Source organism: Pangasianodon hypophthalmus, chromosome 27 (genome assembly GCF_027358585.1).
Source record: "Pangasianodon hypophthalmus isolate fPanHyp1 chromosome 27, fPanHyp1.pri, whole genome shotgun sequence".
Lineage (NCBI taxonomy): Eukaryota > Metazoa > Chordata > Actinopteri > Siluriformes > Pangasiidae > Pangasianodon > Pangasianodon hypophthalmus.
In genome coordinates this window covers 11201227-11222068 of record NC_069736.1, presented here as the reverse complement: position 1 = coordinate 11222068, position 20842 = coordinate 11201227, and the positions used below count along the sequence as shown (strand labels likewise).

The 20842-nt window shown below is 32.9% G+C and overlaps 1 protein-coding gene across 1 annotated transcript; it reads left to right on the top strand.

Moving 5' to 3' along the window:
- The first annotated feature begins 15747 nt into the window (after positions 1–15747).
- Positions 15748–19651, top strand: LOC113523726 (uncharacterized). Its single transcript, XM_034300955.2, has 8 exons — positions 15748–15832; positions 16062–16226; positions 16980–17131; positions 17231–17367; positions 17473–17566; positions 18332–18500; positions 18656–18717; positions 19337–19651. Exons 1-8 carry the CDS (start codon positions 15748–15750, stop codon positions 19649–19651), a joined length of 1179 nt encoding a protein of 392 aa, XP_034156846.2.
- Positions 19652–20842: the final 1191 nt, after the last annotated feature.

Sequence of the window (20842 nt, the reverse complement as noted above, 5' to 3'; positions counted from 1 at the left end):
CTTCAGCAAAGCAATTTACTGCATTTTTACTTTGGTTTCATGATACATGATATGAAATATATTTGTTTATATTAAAAGTCAATTCTCTGGTAATAAAATGTTAAAAAATTCAAAATGTGAAATATCATTTATTCAACAATACTTTTCATCATGTAAAAAACACTCTTTTCTTTAGTAGTGACTAAGTGCTTACAGCTCTGTGCATGTTATGCTCTCAAAATGCGTTTAAGCAAGTTTCAAGAGCCTAGGGCTTCAGCAAAGCAGTTTTTCATGCACACATGTTTATTCTTGTCCGAATCAAAGGTTTTAAAGCATTTTGACTTTGTTTTGAAGAGAAAAGATATGAAAAATATTTGTTTATATTAAGATTCACATTTTAACCATGTCTATAAATCTGTGCACGTTTAGGAGATGAAAATGCGTTTAAGCAAGTTTCAAGCGCCTAGGGCTTCAGCAAAGCAATTTATTGCATTTTTACTTTGGTTTCATGATACATGATATAAAATATATTTGTTTTTATTAAAAGTCAATTCTCTGATAATAAAATGTTAAAAAGTTCAAAATGTGAAATATCATTTATTCAACAATACTTTTCATCATGTAAAAAACACTCTTTTCTTTAGTAGTGCCTAAGTGCTTTCAGCTCTGTGCATGTTAGGAGTTGAAAATGCGTTTAAGCAAGTTTCAATCGCGTAGGGCTTCAGCAAAGCAGGTTTTTATGCACACATACTTGCAAACATGTTTGTGGTTGTTGAAATCTTACGTTTGACAGCATTTTAACTTTGTTTTCATGAAACATCATGTGAAAAATATTTGTTCCTGTATAAGAATTCATAGTCCATTAGTAAAGTGTAAAAAAGTGCAAAACGTGAAAATTCATTTATTCAACAATACCTTTCATTATATATGAACTAACACACTCTTTTCTTTGTCTATGCCTAAGCGCTTACATCTCTGTGCATGTTAGAAGCTGAAAATGCGTTTAAGCAAGTTTCAAACGCCTAGGGCTTCAGCAAAGCAGTTTTTCATGTACACATGTTTATGTTTGTCCAAATCAAAGGTTTTAAAGCATTTTTACTTTGTTTTGAAGAGAAAAGATATGAAAAATATTTGTTTATATTAAGATTCACATTTTAACCATGTCTATAAATCTGTGCACGTTAGGAGATGAAAATGCGTTTAAGCAAGTTTCAAACGCCTAGGGCTTCAGCAAAGTAGTTTTTCATGCACACATGTTTATTCTTGTCCGAATCAAAGGTTTTAAAGCATTTTTACTTTGTTTTGAAGAGAAAAGATATGAAAAATATTTGTTTATATTAAGATTCACATTTTAACCATGTCTATAAATCTGTGCACGTTAGGAGATGAAAATGCGTTTAAGCAAGTTTCAAACGCCTAGGGCTTCAGCAAAGTAGTTTTTCATGCACACATGTTTATTCTTGTCCGAATCAAAGGTTTTAAAGCATTTTGACTTTGTTTTGAAGAGAAAACATATGAAAAATATTTGTTTATTTTAAGATTCACATTTTTACCATGTCTATGAATCTGTACACGTTAGGAGGTGAAAATGCTTTTAAGCAACTTTCAAGCGCCTAGGCCTTCAGCAAAGCAATTTACTGCATTTTTACTTTGGTTTCATGATACATGATATGAAATATATTTGTTTATATTAAAAGTCAATTCTCTGATAATTAAATGTTAAAAAGTTCAAAATGTGAAAAATGATTTATTCAACAATACTTTTCATCATGTAAAAACCACTCTTTTCTTTAGTAGTGCCTAAGTGCGTACAGCTCTGTGCATGTTCGGAGATGAAAATGCGTTTAAGCAAGTTTCAAACGCCTAGGCCTTCAGCAAAGTAGTTTTTCATGCACACATACTTGCAAACATGTTTGCGTTTGTCCGAATCACTCGTTTGACAGCATTTTAACTTTCATTTCATGAAACATCATGTGAAAAACATTTGTTCCTATAAAAATACATTCTCCATTAATAAAAATGTTAAAAAGAACAAAAGGTGAAAAATAATTTATTCAACAATACTTTTCATCACATATGAACTAACACACTCTTTTCTTTGTCTGTGCCTAAGTGCTTACATCTCTGTGCATGTTATGAGCTGAAAATGCGTTTAAGCAAGTTTCAAGCGCCTTGGCCTTCAGCAAAGCAGCTTTTCATGCACACATGTTTATGCTTGTCCGAATCAAAGGTTTTAAAGCATTTTTGACTTTGTTTTGAAGAGAAAAGATATGAAAAATATTTGTTTATATTACGATTCACATTTTAACCATGTCTATAAATCTGTGCACGTTAGGTGGTGAAAATGCTTTTAAGCAAGTTTCAAGCGCATAGGCCTTCAGCAAAGCAATTTACTGCATTTTTACTTTGGTTTCATGATACATGATATGAAATATATTTGTTTATATTAAAAGTCAATTCTCTGGTAATAAAATGTTAAAAAATTCAAAATGTGAAATATCATTTATTCAACAATACTTTTCATCATGTAAAAAACACTCTTTTCTTTAGTAGTGACTAAGTGCTTACAGCTCTGTGCATGTTATGCTCTCAAAATGCGTTTAAGCAAGTTTCAAGAGCCTAGGGCTTCAGCAAAGCAGTTTTTCATGCACACATGTTTATTCTTGTCCGAATCAAAGGTTTTAAAGCATTTTGACTTTGTTTTGAAGAGAAAAGATATGAAAAATATTTGTTTATATTAAGATTCACATTTTAACCATGTCTATAAATCTGTGCACGTTTAGGAGATGAAAATGCGTTTAAGCAAGTTTCAAGCGCCTAGGGCTTCAGCAAAGCAATTTATTGCATTTTTACTTTGGTTTCATGATACATGATATAAAATATATTTGTTTTTATTAAAAGTCAATTCTCTGATAATAAAATGTTAAAAAGTTCAAAATGTGAAATATCATTTATTCAACAATACTTTTCATCATGTAAAAAACACTCTTTTCTTTAGTAGTGCCTAAGTGCTTTCAGCTCTGTGCATGTTAGGAGTTGAAAATGCGTTTAAGCAAGTTTCAATCGCGTAGGGCTTCAGCAAAGCAGGTTTTTATGCACACATACTTGCAAACATGTTTGTGGTTGTTGAAATCTTACGTTTGACAGCATTTTAACTTTGTTTTCATGAACATCATGTGAAAAATATTTGTTCCTGTATAAGAATTCATAGTCCATTAGTAAAGTGTAAAAAAGTGCAAAACGTGAAAATTCATTTATTCAACAATACCTTTCATTATATATGAACTAACACACTCTTTTCTTTGTCTATGCCTAAGCGCTTACATCTCTGTGCATGTTAGAAGCTGAAAATGCGTTTAAGCAAGTTTCAAACGCCTAGGGCTTCAGCAAAGCAGTTTTTCATGTACACATGTTTATGTTTGTCCAAATCAAAGGTTTTAAAGCATTTTTACTTTGTTTTGAAGAGAAAAGATATGAAAAATATTTGTTTATATTAAGATTCACATTTTAACCATGTCTATAAATCTGTGCACGTTAGGAGATGAAAATGCGTTTAAGCAAGTTTCAAACGCCTAGGGCTTCAGCAAAGTAGTTTTTCATGCACACATGTTTATTCTTGTCCGAATCAAAGGTTTTAAAGCATTTTTACTTTGTTTTGAAGAGAAAAGATATGAAAAATATTTGTTTATATTAAGATTCACATTTTAACCATGTCTATAAATCTGTGCACGTTAGGAGATGAAAATGCGTTTAAGCAAGTTTCAAACGCCTAGGGCTTCAGCAAAGTAGTTTTTCATGCACACATGTTTATTCTTGTCCGAATCAAAGGTTTTAAAGCATTTTGACTTTGTTTTGAAGAGAAAACATATGAAAAATATTTGTTTATTTTAAGATTCACATTTTTACCATGTCTATGAATCTGTACACGTTAGGAGGTGAAAATGCTTTTAAGCAACTTTCAAGCGCCTAGGCCTTCAGCAAAGCAATTTACTGCATTTTTACTTTGGTTTCATGATACATGATATGAAATATATTTGTTTATATTAAAAGTCAATTCTCTGATAATTAAATGTTAAAAAGTTCAAAATGTGAAAAATGATTTATTCAACAATACTTTTCATCATGTAAAAACCACTCTTTTCTTTAGTAGTGCCTAAGTGCGTACAGCTCTGTGCATGTTCGGAGATGAAAATGCGTTTAAGCAAGTTTCAAACGCCTAGGGCTTCAGCAAAGTAGTTTTTCATGCACACATACTTGCAAACATGTTTGCGTTTGTCCGAATCACTCGTTTGACAGCATTTTAACTTTCATTTCATGAAACATCATGTGAAAAACATTTGTTCCTATAAAAATACATTCTCCATTAATAAAAATGTTAAAAAGAACAAAAGGTGAAAAATAATTTATTCAACAATACTTTTCATCACATATGAACTAACACACTCTTTTCTTTGTCTGTGCCTAAGTGCTTACATCTCTGTGCATGTTATGAGCTGAAAATGCGTTTAAGCAAGTTTCAAGCGCCTTGGCCTTCAGCAAAGCAGCTTTTCATGCACACATGTTTATGCTTGTCCGAATCAAAGGTTTTAAAGCATTTTTGACTTTGTTTTGAAGAGAAAAGATATGAAAAATATTTGTTTATATTACGATTCACATTTTAACCATGTCTATAAATCTGTGCACGTTAGGAGACGAAAATGCTTTTAAGCAAGTTTCAAGCGCCTAGGGCTTCAGCAAAGCAATTTATTGCATTTTTACTTTGGTTTCATTATACATGATATAAAATATATTTGTTTTTATTAAAAGTCAATTCTCTGATAATAAAATGTTAAAAAGTTCAAAATGTGAAAAAACATTTATTCAACAATACTTTTCATCATGTAAAAAACACTCTTTTCTTTAGTAGTGCCTAAGTGCTTTCAGCTCTGTGCATGTTAGGAGTTGAAAATGCGTTTAAGCAAGTTTCAAGCGCCTAGGGCTTCAGCAAAGCAGGTTTTTATGCACACATACTTGCAAACATGTTTGTGGTTGTTGAAATCTTACGTTTGACAGCATTTTAACTTTGTTTTCATGTAACATCATGTGAAAAATATTTGTTCCTGTATAAGAATTCATAGTCCATTAGTAAAGTGTAAAAAAGTGCAAAACGTGAAAATTCATTTATTCAACAATACCTTTCATTATATATGAACTAACACTCTTTTCTTTGTCTATGCCTAAGCGCTTACATCTCTGTGCTTGTTAGAAGCTGAAAATGCGTTTAAGCAAGTTTCAAACGCCTAGGGCTTCAGCAAAGCAGTTTTTCATGTACACATGTTTATGCTTGTCCAAATCAAAGGTTTAAAAGCATTTTTACTTTGTTTTGAAGAGAAAAGATATGAAAAATATTTGTTTATATTAAGATTCACATTTTAACCATGTCTATAAATCTGTGCACGTTAGGAGATGAAAATGCGTTTAAGCAAGTTTCAAACACCTAAGCCTTCAGCAAAACAGTTTTTCATGCACACATATTTGGAAACATATTTGTGTTTGTCCGAATCACTCGTTTGACAGCATTTTAACTTTCATTTCATGAAACATCATGTGAAAAACATTTGTTCCTATAAAAATAAATTCTCCATTAATAAAAATGTTAAAAAATACAAAACGTGAAAAATAATTTATTCAACAATACTTTTCATCATATATGAACTAACACACTCTTTTCTTTGTCTGTACCTAAGTGCTTACTTCACTGTGCATGTTATGAGCTGAAAATACGTTTAAGCAAGTTTCAAGCGCCTAGGCCTTCAGCAAAGCAGTTTTTCATGCACACATGTTTATTCTTGTCCGAATCAAAGGTTTTAAAGCATTTTGACTTTGTTTTGAAGAGAAAAGATATGAAAAATATTTGTTTATATTAAGATTCACATTTTAACCATGTCTATAAATCTGTGCACGTTAGGTGGTGAAAATGCTTTTAAGCAAGTTTCGAACGCCTAAGGCTTCAGCAAAGTAGTTTTTCATGCACACATGTTTATTCTTGTCCGAATCAAAGGTTTTAAAGCATTTTGACTTTGTTTTGAAGAGAAAAGATATGAAAAATATTTGTTTATTTTAAGATTCACATTTTTACCATGTCTATAAATCTGTACACGTTAGGAGGTGAAAATGCTTTTAAGCAACTTTCAAGCGCCTAGGCCTTCAGCAAAGCAATTTACTGCATTTTTACTTTGGTTTCATGATACATGATATGAAATATATTTGTTTATATTAAAAGTCAATTCTCTGATAATTAAATGTTAAAAAGTTCAAAATGTGAAAAATGATTTATTCAACAATACTTTTCATCATGTAAAAAACACTCTTTTCTTTAGTAGTGCCTAAGTGCGTACAGCTCTGTGCATGTTCGGAGCTGAAAATGCGTTTAAGCAAGTTTCAAACGCCTAGGCCTTCAGCAAAGTAGTTTTTCATGCACACATACTTGCAAACATGTTTGCGTTTGTCCGAATCACTCGTTTGACAGCATTTTAACTTTCATTTCATGAAACATCATGTGAAAAACATTTGTTCCTATAAAAATACATTCTCCATTAATAAAAATGTTAAAAAGAACAAAAGGTGAAAAATTATTTATTCAACAATACTTTTCATCACATATGAACTAACACACTCTTTTCTTTGTCTGTGCCTAAGTGCTTACATCTCTGTGCATGTTATGAGCTGAAAATGCGTTTAAGCAAGTTTCAAGCGCCTTGGCCTTCAGCAAAGCAGCTTTTGATGCACACATGTTTATGCTTGTCCGAATCAAAGGTTTTAAAGCATTTTTGACTTTGTTTTGAAGAGAAAAGATATGAAAAATATTTGTTTATATTACGATTCACATTTTAACCATGTCTATAAATCTGTGCACGTTAGGAGACGAAAATTATTTTAAGCAAGTTTCAAACGCCTAGGGCTTCAGCAAAGCAATTTATTGCATTTTTACTTTGGTTTCATTATACATGATATAAAATATATTTGTTTTTATTAAAAGTCAATTCTCTGATAATAAAATGCTAAAAAGTTCAAAATGTGAAAAAACATTTATTCAACAATACTTTTCATCATGTAAAAAACACTCTTTTCTTTAGTAGTGCCTAAGTGCTTTCAGCTCTGTGCATGTTAGGAGTTGAAAATGCGTTTAAGTAAGTTTCAAGCGCCTAGGGCTTCAGCAAAGCAGGTTTTTATGCACACATACTTGCAAACATGTTTGTGGTTGTTGAAATCTTACGTTTGACAGCATTTTAACTTTGTTTTCATGTAACATCATGTGAAAAATATTTGTTCCTGTATAAGAATTCATAGTCCATTAGTAAAGTGTAAAAAAGTGCAAAACGTGAAAATTCATTTATTCAACAATACCTTTCATTATATATGAACTCACACTCTTTTCTTTGTCTATGCCTAAGCGCTTACATCTCTGTGCTTGTTAGAAGCTGAAAATGCGTTTAAGCAAGTTTCAAACGCCTAGGGCTTCAGCAAAGTAGTTTTTCATGCACACATGTTTATTCTTGTCCGAATCAAAGGTTTTAAAGCATTTTTACTTTGTTTTGAAGAGAAAAGATATGAAAAATATTTGTTTATATTAAGATTCACATTTTAACCATGTCTATAAATCTGTGCACGTTAGGAGATGAAAATGCGTTTAAGCAAGTTTCAAACGCCTAGGGCTTCAGCAAAGTAGTTTTTCATGCACACATGTTTATTCTTGTCCGAATCAAAGGTTTTAAAGCATTTTGACTTTGTTTTGAAGAGAAAAGATATGAAAAATATTTGTTTATTTTAAGATTCACATTTTTACCATGTCTATAAATCTGTACACGTTAGGAGGTGAAAATGCTTTTAAGCAACTTTCAAGCGCCTAGGCCTTCAGCAAAGCAATTTACTGCATTTTTACTTTGGTTTCATGATACATGATATGAAATATATTTGTTTATATTAAAAGTCAATTCTCTGATAATTAAATGTTAAAAAGTTCAAAATGTGAAATATCATTTATTCAACAATACTTTTCATCATGTAAAAAACACTCTTTTCTTTAGTAGTGCCTAGGTGCGTACAGCTCTGTGCATGTTCGGAGCTGAAAATGCGTTTAAGCAAGTTTCAAACGCCTAGGCCTTCAGCAAAGTAGTTTTTCATGCACACATACTTGCAAACATGTTTGCGTTTGTCCGAATCACTCGTTTGACAGCATTTTAACTTTCATTTCATGAAACATCATGTGAAAAACATTTGTTCCTATAAAAATACATTCTCCATTAATAAAAATGTTAAAAAGAACAAAAGGCGAAAAATAATTTATTCAACAATACTTTTCATCACATATGAACTAACACACTCTTTTCTTTGTCTGTGCCTAAGTGCTTACATCTCTGTGCATGTTATGAGCTGAAAATGCGTTTAAGCAAGTTTCAAGCGCCTTGGCCTTCAGCAAAGCAGCTTTTGATGCACACATGTTTATGCTTGTCCGAATCAAAGGTTTTAAAGCATTTTTGACTTTGTTTTGAAGAGAAAAGATATGAAAAATATTTGTTTATATTACGATTCACATTTTAACCATGTCTATAAATCTGTGCACGTTAGGAGACGAAAATGCTTTTAAGCAAGTTTCAAGCGCCTAGGGCTTCAGCAAAGCAATTTACTGCATTTTTACTTTGGTTTCATTATACATGATATAAAATATATTTGTTTTTATTAAAAGTCAATTCTCTGATAATAAAATGTTAAAAAGTTCAAAATGTGAAAAAACATTTATTCAACAATACTTTTCATCATGTAAAAAACACTCTTTTCTTTAGTAGTGCCTAAGTGCTTTCAGCTCTGTGCATGTTAGGAGTTGAAAATGCGTTTAAGGAAGTTTCAAGCGCCTAGGGCTTCAGCAAAGCAGGTTTTTATGCACACATACTTGCAAACATGTTTGTGGTTGTTGAAATCTTACGTTTGACAGCATTTTAACTTTGTTTTCATGAAACATCATGTGAAAAATATTTGTTCCTGTATAAGAATTCATAGTCCATTAGTAAAGTGTAAAAAAGTGCAAAACGTGAAAATTCATTTATTCAACAATACCTTTCATTATATATGAACTAACACACTCTTTTCTTTGTCTATGCCTAAGCGCTTACATCTCTGTGCATGTTAGAAGCTGAAAATGCGTTTAAGCAAGTTTCAAACGCCTAGGGCTTCAGCAAAGCAGTTTTTCATGTACACATGTTTATGCTTGTCCAAATCAAAGGTTTAAAAGCATTTTTACTTTGTTTGAAGAGAAAAGATATGAAAAATATTTGTTTATATTAAGATTCACATTTTAACCATGTCTATAAATCTGTGCACGTTAGGAGATGAAAATGCGTTTAAGCAAGTTTCAAGCGCCTAAGCCTTCAGCAAAACAGTTTTTCATGCACACATATTTGGAAACATATTTGTGTTTGTCCGAATCACTCGTTTGACAGCATTTTAACTTTCATTTCATGAAACATCATGTGAAAAACATTTGTTCCTATAAAAATACATTCTCCATTAATAAAAATGTTAAAAAATACAAAACGTGAAAAATAATTTATTCAACAATACTTTTCATCATATATGAACTAACACACTCTTTTCTTTGTCTGTACCTAAGTGCTTACTTCTCTGTGCATGTTATGAGCTGAAAATACGTTTAAGCAAGTTTCAAGCGCCTAGGCCTTCAGCAAAGCAGTTTTTCATGCACACATGTTTATTCTTGTCCGAATCAAAGGTTTTAAAGCATTTTGACTTTGTTTTGAAGAGAAAAGATATGAAAAATATTTGTTTATATTAAGATTCACATTTTAACCATGTCTATAAATCTGTGCACGTTTAGGAGATGAAAATGCGTTTAAGCAAGTTTCAAGCGCCTAGGGCTTCAGCAAAGCAATTTATTGCATTTTTACTTTGGTTTCATGATACATGATATAAAATATATTTGTTTTTATTAAAAGTCAATTCTCTGATAATAAAATGTTAAAAAGTTCAAAATGTGAAAAAACATTTATTCAACAATACTTTTCATCATGTAAAAAACACTCTTTTCTTTAGTAGTGCCTAAGTGCTTTCAGCTCTGTGCATGTTAGGAGTTGAAAATGCGTTTAAGCAAGTTTCAAGCGCCTAGGGCTTCAGCAAAGCAGGTTTTTATGCACACATACTTGCAAACATGTTTGTGGTTGTTGAAATCTTACGTTTGACAGCATTTTAACTTTGTTTTCATGAAACATCATGTGAAAAATATTTGTTCCTGTATAAGAATTCATAGTCCATTAGTAAAGTGTAAAAAAGTGCAAAACGTGAAAATTCATTTATTCAACAATACCTTTCATTATATACGAACTAACACACTCTTTTCTTTGTCTATGCCTAAGCGCTTACATCTCTGTGCATGTTAGAAGCTGAAAATGCGTTTAAGCAAGTTTCAAACGCCTAGGGCTTCAGCAAAGCAGTTTTTCATGTACACATGTTTATGCTTGTCCAAATCAAAGGTTTTAAAGCATTTTTACTTTGTTTTGAAGAGAAAAGATATGAAAAATATTTGTTTATATTAAGATTCACATTTTAACCATGTCTATAAATCTGTTCACGTTAGGAGATGAAAATGCGTTTAAGCAAGTTTCAAACGCCTAGGGCTTCAGCAAAGTAGTTTTTCATGCACACATGTTTATTCTTGTCCGAATCAAAGGTTTTAAAGCATTTTTACTTTGTTTTGAAGAGAAAAGATATGAAAAATATTTGTTTATATTAAGATTCACATTTTAACCATGTCTATAAATCTGTGCACGTTAGGAGATGAAAATGCGTTTAAGCAAGTTTCAAACGCCTAGGGCTTCAGCAAAGTAGTTTTTCATGCACACATGTTTATTCTTGTCCGAATCAAAGGTTTTAAAGCATTTTGACTTTGTTTTGAAGAGAAAAGATATGAAAAATATTTGTTTATTTTAAGATTCACATTTTTACCATGTCTATAAATCTGTACACGTTAGGAGGTGAAAATGCTTTTAAGCAACTTTCAAGCGCCTAGGCCTTCAGCAAAGCAATTTACTGCATTTTTACTTTGGTTTCATGATACATGATATGAAATATATTTGTTTATATTAAAAGTCAATTCTCTGATAATTAAATGTTAAAAAGTTCAAAATGTGAAATATCATTTATTCAACAATACTTTTCATCATGTAAAAACCACTCTTTTCTTTAGTAGTGCCTAAGTGCGTACAGCTTTGTGCATGTTAGGAGTTGAAAATGCGTTTAAGCAAGTTTCAAACGCCTAGGGCTTCAGCAAAGCAGATTTTTATGCACACATACTTGCAAACATGTTTGTGGTTGTTGAAATCTTACGTTTTACAGCATTTTAACTTTGTTTGCATGAAACATCATGTGAAAAATATTTGTTCCTGTATAAGAATTCATAGTCCATTAGTAAAGTGCAAAAAAGTGCAAAACGTGAAAATTCATTTATTCAACAATACCTTTCATTATATATGAACTAACACACTCTTTTCTTTGTCTATGCCTAAGCGCTTTCATCTCTGTGCATGTTAGAAGCTGAAAATGCGTTTAAGCAAGTTTCAAACGCCTAGGGCTTCAGCAAAGCAGTTTTTCATGTACACATGTTTATGCTTGTCCAAATCAAAGGTTTAAAAGCATTTTTACTTTGTTTTGAAGAGAAAAGATATGAAAAATATTTGTTTATATTAAGATTCACATTTTAACCATGTCTATAAATCTGTGCACGTTAGGAGATGAAAATGCGTTTAAGCAAGTTTCAAGCGCCTAAGCCTTCAGCAAAACAGTTTTTCATGCACACATATTTGGAAACATATTTGTGTTTGTCCGAATCACTCGTTTGCCAGCATTTTAACTTTCATTTCATGAAACATCATGTGAAAAACATTTGTTCCTATAAAAATAAATCTGTGCACGTTAGGAGGTGAAAATGCTTTTAAGCAAGTTTCAAGCGCATAGGCCTTCAGCAAAGCAATTTACTGCATTTTTACTTTGGTTTCATGATACATGATATGAAATATATTTGTTTATATTAAAAGTCAATTCTCTGATAATAAAATGTTAAAAATTTCAAAATGTGAAAAATCATTTATTCAACAATACTTTTCATCATGTAAAAAACACTCTTTTCTTTAGTAGTGCCTAAGTGCTTACAGCTCTGTGCATGTTCGGAGTTGAAAATGCGTTTAAGCAAGTTTCAAACGCCTAGGGCTTCAGCAAAGCAGTTTTTCATGCACACATATTTGTGGTTGTCCGAATCACAGGTCTTAAAGCATTTTTACTTTGTTAAGAAGAGAAATGACATGAAAAATTTTTGTTCATATTAAGATTCACATTTTTACCATGTATATCAATCTGTGCATATGTTAGGAGCTGATAATGCCTTTATGCAAGTTTCAAGCGCCTAAGCCTTCAGCCAAGCAATTTATTGCATTTTTACTGTGGTTTCATGGTACATGATATGAAATATATTTGTTTATATAAAAAGTCATATTCTGATAATAAAATGTTAAAAAGTTCAAAACGTGAAAAATCACACTCTTTTCTTTAGAAGTGCTTAAACTCATTTTCATGTGTGCACCTTAGGTGCTTAAAATGCGTTCTAGGAAGTTTTTAGTGCGAACATACGTGCCTGTACTTTTTAACACAATTATCGGAGGATGAATTTTCATAGGTACAAATATTGTCTTTTGTCATCAAAATAAAGTAAAAATGCAATAAAACGGATAAGACAAGCACTATAATGGTAGCATGAAAAACGGCTTTGCTGAAGCCCTAGGCGCTTGATACTTGCTTTAACTCATTTTCAGCTCCTAACATGCATAGATCTGTAAACATAGTAAAAATGTGACTCTTAATATGAACAAATATTTTTAATATCATTTGCCATCAAAACAAAGTTAAAATGCCATAAAACCTGTGATTCGGACAACCACAAATATGTTTGCATGAAAAACTGCTTTGCTGAAGTCTTAGGCGCTTGAAGCTTAAACGCATTTTCAGCTCCTTACATGCACAGAACTGTAAGCTAAAAAAAAGTATGTTAGTTCATATATGATGAAAAGAATTGTTCAATAAATGATTTTTCAGGTTTTGAACTTTTTAACACTTTATTAATGGAGAATGTATTTTTATAGGAACAAATATTTTTCGCATGATGTTTCATGAAAACAAAGTTAAAATGCTGTTAAACGTAAGATTCGAACAACCACAAATATGTGTGCATTCGAAATTTTTCATATATTTTCTCTTCAAAACAAAGTAAAAATCTTTTAAAACCTGTGATTCGAACAACCACAAATATGTGTGCATGAAAAACTGCTTTGCTCAAGCCCTAGGCGCTTGAAACTTGCTTAAACGCATTTTCAGCTCTTAACATGCACAGAGATGTAAGAACTTAGGCACAGACAAAGAAAAGAGTGTGTTAGTTCATATATGACGAAAAGTATTGTTCAATAAACGATTTTCACGTTTTGTACTTTTAAACACTTTATTAAAGGAGAATGTATTTTTATAGGAACAAATATTTTTCACATGATGTTTCATGAAAACAAAGTTAAAATGCTGTTAAATTTCAACAACCACAAACATGTTTGCAAATATGTGTGCGTGAAAAACTGCTTTGCTGAAGCCCTAGTCGCTTGAAACTTGCTTAAACGTATTTTCAGCTCCTAACATGCACAGAGATGTAAGCACTTAGGCACAGACAAAGAAAAGAGTGTGTTAGTTCATATATGATGAAAAGTATTGTTGAATAAATGATTTTTCACGTTTTGTACTTTTTAACACTTTATTAATGGAGTATGTATTTTTATAGGAACAAATATTTTTCACATGATGTTTCATGAAAACAAAGTTAAAATGCTGTAAAACGTAAGATTCGGACAAACACAAATATGTTTGCAAATATGTTTGCGTGAAAAACTGCTTTGCTGAAGCCCTAGTCGTTTGAAACTTGCTTAAACGCATTTTCAGCTCCTAACATGCACAGAGCTGTAAGCACTTAGGCACTACTAAAGAAAAGAGTGTGTTTTTTATATGATGAAAAGTATTGTTGAATAAATGATTTTTGACGTTTTCAACTTTTTAACATTTTATTATCAGAATATGACTTTTTATATAAACAAATATATTTCATATCATGTACCATGAAACCACAGTAAAAATGCAATAAATTGCTTTGCTGAAGGCTTAGGCGCTTGAAACTTGCATAAACGCATTATCAGCTCCTAACATGCACTGATTGATATACATGGTAAAAATGTGAATCTTCATATGAACAAAAATTTTTCATATCTTTTCTCTTCAAAACAAAGTAAAAATGCTTCAAGACCTGTGATTCGGACTACCACAAATATGTGTGCATGAAAAACTGCTTTGCTGAAGCCCTAGGCGCTTGAAACTTGCTTAAACGTATACTATGCTCCTAACATGTACAGCTTGAGGAACATGGTCAAAATGTGCCTTTTAATATGACCAAATTTTTTTCATGTCATATGTCATCAAAACAAAGTAAAAAGGCTGTAAAAGAAATTATTCTGTTAACCCCAAATATGTGTGCATGAAAAACTGCTTTGCTGAAGCCCTAGGCGCTTGAAACTTGCTTAAACGCATTTTCAGCTCATAACATGCACAGAGATGTAAATACTTACGCACAGACAAAGAAAAGAGTGTGTTAGTTCATATATAATGAAAAGTATTGTTGAACAAACGATTTTTAACGTTTTGTACTTTTTAACACTTTATTAATGGAGAATGTATTTTTATAGGAACAAATATTTTTCACATGATGTTTCATGAAAACAAAGTTAAAATGCTGTAAAACGAGTGATTCGGACAAACACGAATATGTTTGCAATTATGTGTGCATGAAAAACTGCTTTGCTGAAGCCCTAGGCGCTTGAAACTTGCATAAACGCATTTTCAGCTCCTAACGTGCACAGAGTTGTAAGCACAGAGGCATTGTTAAAGAAAAGAGTGTGTTAGAGCACATTTGATGAAAAGTATCGTTGTATACAACGTATATAAAAGTATCGTCAGAATATGAATTTTAATATAATCAATGATTTTTCATATCGTTTAAATTCAAAACAAAGTAACAAAACTTCTATTCAACGTAAGATTTGAAAACGCACGTATATTTTCTCATTAAAAACGGCTTAGGAACCTGAAACTTGCTAGAACGCATTTTCAGCGCCTAACTTGCACTCCTTAACAAAGCACAGAGGCATTGTTAAAGAAAAAAGTGTGTTAGAGCACATTTGATGAAAAGCATCGTTGTATACGTGAGATTTCACTTTTTAGCATTTTTGACAGTTTATTACCAAAATATGAATATAAACAATATATTACCAAAATTTTAATATAAACAATCATTTTTCATATCGTTTCAATTCAAAACAAAGTGCAAAACCTCGAAGTTTATCATATATTACGCTCGCCTCCAAACTAAGGCCGCACAGATAAATGATCAGATTATCAAGCAAGAATTGGTTTGCTGAACTTCTGTGTTCTGGCCAGGTTGATATTGAACTTCATCTTAGCTCATGGCATGGTCTCAGCGCACGTTTCATCTGCAATCATCTACGTAAAAGTAAATACAAATTATTTTGCTGCTTTAGTATTCGTGGGATGACTAATGGTTCTGATGGCAGCGGCTCGCTGGATTCTATTTAATATTAACGATGTAATTGTTTTCATTTTTTTTCTGGACCGACAGCTTGAGTCATGCTGGTGAAGGTACAATATCAAGTTGTGAAGAAATTTGTGAAGTTGAATAACGATTGCACATTCCAAGATTTTCTCGATGAAGGTAAGTTAAGAAGCTTGTGATACCGTTTAGATAATGTGCTTATGAAAGCTAGTCATAGCAATAAGTTGATATAAGTTCACAGGGCTTGTTTCTTTCTAAATAGCTTTTCTATTTAAACTTTCTGAAATATTGAGGTTTTGCTTAATAGAATTTATCTTGATGTTTATAATAAGGTCTCATTTGTTAGTATTACTTAACTTATTAAATGTGGATTATATGTTTTGGAGAGGCAAGAAAAATAACTTTGAAAGAATAAAGGTGAGTTCACACCAAGTCTTAGACACAGACACCGCGGTGGAGGAGGACATCTTCCATGAACTGATTGAAGGCAGTCCACAATTATGCCTAACTGTAAGATGTTCAGAAGAAAATATTTTTGCTGGCTTGTCTGATGGTAAGTATATAATAACACTTAAGACATTCTTTCAAGGGCTCTATTGTATCTATAGGTACAAAAGAATGTATTTGGGTTGGAAACACATTTACATTTAACTGACACTTTATTATGAGGGAATATTACTAGTGCTAGTAATGCAAACATTGTTTAACATAAAACAGGTTAGAAAAGGAAGGAATACAAGTAGTAGTAAAAATGTACAACCGATTTTTTTTTCAACATTATGTGCAGGCAAGTGCTCAAGAAAAAAAAATGTTTATTTGGCTGTTTCCTGAATATTTGTTTGGGTTAGGATTTAAACCAGGGATTTGAAGTTCCTGAAATATTTAGTGACAAATCGGTGAACAAAAGGATCTGGTGGTTATCACTGTCAAAACTTCAGCTAGATGTAACAGAGGGTTTCGTCGAGATAATGACAAATTTCAGTGGTTCTCAAACTTTTAAGCCAATGACCCCTAAAGTAGCACTGAAGGACTTGCAACCCCCACTACCACAGAATACACAAAGAATAAACAAAAGAAACCGTCCTCTTCAACATTTTAACTATAATGTAACTAACATTTTTAGACCTACGAATTACAAATATATCCAATTCTGCCATTGTGGTTTTCATCTGCAGTTGCGCACTGTATTGAGAACCACTGCACTAGTACGCAAAGTTTTGTAGTAGTTTAATAGTAGTTTTACTATTAAATTTTGAGTTAATGCTTTTACAGGGAACATGAAAATGTTTTGCTTTTCTCTTTCAAGAGTTTTCACCTGCAAGATCTTCAACCCCCAGCACAAGCACTGATACTCTTTCACTCCCTTCTACTGACTGTGAAGAGACTGAGAGAGCAGTCCAAAATCAAGCAGCAAGGGCCAGCAACAGTTTTGGCATAGATGCTGAAAAGGCAAAACGAGTATGTATGCATGTTATTTGATATGGTTAATTTGTCCATATAATAATTTTACCATTTTACTAGACTGTGTCCACCTGTATTGTGTTCATGTGTCATTAGATTGTCCAAGATGCCCTGGAAAAACAATTTGGCGGTGAAGATGCTCTTAAAGAATACCAGACAACTAAAACTTTAACGCACAGCACCAGACGTCAGCTTGCTAATATTGTTGTCAGTCACATGACAGAGATTCATGGGTAAGACTTCAGTGCACAGATTCAGGAAATACACAGTTGTGTATCAACTTGTGTAGAAAACAAGGTTTTTAACTTTAGCATAAACCATATCTTCTTACTCTGTAGGAGGATCCCTACACGCAAACAGCGGGAGACTTATGCCTTGGCCATTGTTTCTCTCTTTCCTTGCCCGAAAGACCCTTTTTCTGCGAAAGGATATGTAAGAATCATTTGTCTTGATGTACTCGTATAACACAATCTTGTTAGATATGATATATTTATCTATAAAATGTAACTTACTGACTGTTTAGATTTAATCTAAATATATTTTCTTGTCTTTTTGACAGGAACATTTCTACGATCCAGAAAAGGGAACAGGGAACCTGGCGCCTAAAAATTTGTCGAGAAAGAACCCAAAACGTGCTCGCTTAGAGATGTCTGAAAGTGGAGGACCAAGTCGGCGAAGAATGACAGACGTTGGGCAGCAGCTTGAAGGAGATGCATGCAGGGAGGCAATTTCCTTCCTTGTCCACACAGCTGATGAAGCTGAAGTTATGCAGAAGGTGAAGCAAACTTTTAAGCATAGACAAGAACTGGTACACAATCCTGAAAGATCAGCTGATCAGTTCTCAATATATTTCCAAGATTTCTGGATGTGAACGGATTGGTAAATATAACATTTATGATCCTTTTCAAAAAATGACTTAAGTCTGTGTTTTAGACATGTCTTTTGACGTTTGCTATTTGATATAAGGCCACACTTGACATGCTTGCTACTTAGTCTTATTCCATTCATAAATTTATCTCTCACTCACACATAATTTCATAGTGATAGTAATTGGATTTAGTTGACAATGGTTGACTCATTTACATATAATTTATTAGTCTATCAAACAACATGCACACACTATCCATTTTGGAGGTGAAGATTGGTATATAGTCCTAAGTAACTTCTTATTCATTTTGTAATGTGCTTTGTCATTAGATAAATCAGGCCTTTGCTCTGCTGTTCAATTCTGAAACATCCAACAAGTTGCTTGAGAGGTGGGAGACTGCATTTAAGCAGAAGATAATGAATGAAGCCCAATCTCTTACTTCAACAGCAGAAGTTCGGAGTCTTATCAATGCAGCAGAGGGACAAGGATCTGAAAATGGTTGGCCTGATTTGAGAGGATGTCTTTCAAATTTTCTCTGGTTTCTTGCTATTTTAAATGCTAAAGGATTTTCTTTTTTTATTCTAAATTCCAAGATTGGGACAGTGACATGTCATCTGTTCTTCTCCTGTTGCATCTCCTGCCTCCTCCCCCAGGGAAGAAGGAGACTAAGATCAGCTCAACAGAGGCTGTTGAGAGACTTGTGAATTTCCATAAGGTAACACCCACAATTCTGATGTAAAGTCACATTTAAGTTATGATTTTTGTTATGAATTCTAAAATATTGTGGTTTTCATTCCTGGTCCTTGGGACCCACTGCTCTGCACATTTGATTTGTCTCTTGATTTGAAATGGCACATTTCAGTTCTTGGTCCTCTCACCTAATGAGGTGAAGATTATATTTATTTTATTTTAAGTACTGGAGGATCCCTAAGACTAGGATTGAAAAACACTGCCACAATCGGACCCTGTCTAAATTTTACCTTTTGGACTCTCAGTTGATTGCACATGCATTAAATTGACCTTGGTGCTCTTTCCTTGTGCAGTTCTTTATTTGTGTTCTAATAAACATATCCTGGATTGGCTGAGGGTGTACCAGTTTTTTTTTTTTTAATTTAATTAATTAATCTATTTTTTAATTATTATTTTGTTTATGTGCACTGTAATACACAAAGCATATTACCAACTGGGTTAAGGTGCATTTGTATAGGTGTTTAAGCACTTTTTTCATGCAAATATGCGCAGTTTAACAGTACCAGGTTTAATGTGTTCATGTTTTGTAGTTGTAATTAGTTTTTCTTCTGTTTAATTTAAGTTTTGTGCTTGCTCTCTTTCAGTCCTGCACCAGTATTGAAGACCTTATCAGTGGGAGGGAGAGTCACCAGCCATACCTACTGGCATCTGGAAGACTCAAGAGCAAGATTGACAAATTCTATGTGGTTGTGGACAAGCACCTCATCCCTTGCGCAGGAACCAGCTCTTTGAGTGCTGTCGATGAGCTCTTCAAAGTTCACTATGTGTTGAACCTGTCATATGAGGGAGCCCTTGTCGACGTCTTCACCTTCCTGCAGACCACAATCTACAACATCGATATTGGTCTTACCATTGAGTCTCCCTGTGTCAAGGAATTGCGTGCAAAACTGTTAAACTAGTTTAATGTTGAAGCTGTCAAAGTTTGCACACAAACAGCCGCTCTTTGATCTCTCATTTAAGACTCACACATAGTTTCTATCCTTCGTTGAAGTTCAAGTTGTTATGTGCACAGAGTGGCTGTAGTCAGCAGTTTTGTACATATTCTGGTTTTCGTAAGCAATTGAACAGTGCTCATGTTACTGAATCCAGTCCAGTTCTTGATTTGCCATCTGGTGAAGTGTTAACTCCCAGTGTTAATCAGTCAGGTTCTTTGTTTGTTGACCTCCTGGAAGGAGTTGTCCAATTTGAAATGAAACTATTGTTCGAGTATCTTTCAGAAAATTTTGTTACACAGAGTGAATTGCACTCCAGAATATATTATGGATATTTAGACAGGAAAAACTACCCTACAAATGTGAATTTGGAGCACAGTGGAAATAGCATAGACTCAACTCTATCCAGGCACTCTGTCTAATCAAAAACATTCCATTACTGTTTGGTGATATTGTACCCCTAGGAGATAAAAACTGGCGTTTGCTTCTTCTCTTACTTCAAATTCTTAACCTGTTGTTTTCCCCATGTATTTCAAAAAGTATGACTGTCCTCTTGAAACATCTAATAATTGAGCACCATGAGTTATTTAAGGAATTGTACCCACACAAAAACTTGCTGCCCAAACATCATTTCATGGTCCATTATGCTGCCTGTATTCACAAAATTGGTCCGTTGGTGCACATGTGGCGCATGAGGTTGGAGGCGAAGCATAAGGTTTTTAAGAATACACCAAAAATTTTCAAAAACATCACCAAATCTCTAGCAAAAAATCATCAGATGTCATTAGGCTATCTTTGGGAAACAACACCACTGAGTCAAGTGGAGTGTGGACCAATGAAAACATTCTGTTGGGATGATGTGAATGATGGTGAAAAGTTGTCAGGAATGCTACAGAATCCCATACAGTCAAGCATGCATTCCATGAACTGGGTGAAAATAGATGAGACAGAATACCGACAAGGCCTGATTGTATGCAATGAAATTGAGGATGAAATTCCTGTTTTCAGTCAGATTCGGAAAATACTTTTAAATGGCAGCACTGTGTATTTTATTCTTAACAAACTTTTGACAGAACAATTTTCAGAGCATCGCCATGCATTTAAAGTACAGAGATACTTTGAATTGAGTGAACTTTTTACAGCAACCAGTTTGACGTT

Excerpts from the sequence above, each read along its gene's own strand:
- LOC113523726 (XM_034300955.2), top strand. The coding sequence starts at position 15,748 with ATGCTGGTGAAGGTACAATATCAAGTTGTGAAGAAATTTGTGAAGTTG. Across the intron at positions 17,368-17,472 it reads CACATGACAGAGATTCATGG|GAGGATCCCTACACGCAAAC; the intron begins GTAAGACTTCAG and ends CTTACTCTGTAG. Across the intron at positions 18,501-18,655 it reads GGGACAAGGATCTGAAAATG|GGAAGAAGGAGACTAAGATC; the intron begins GTTGGCCTGATT and ends CTCCTCCCCCAG.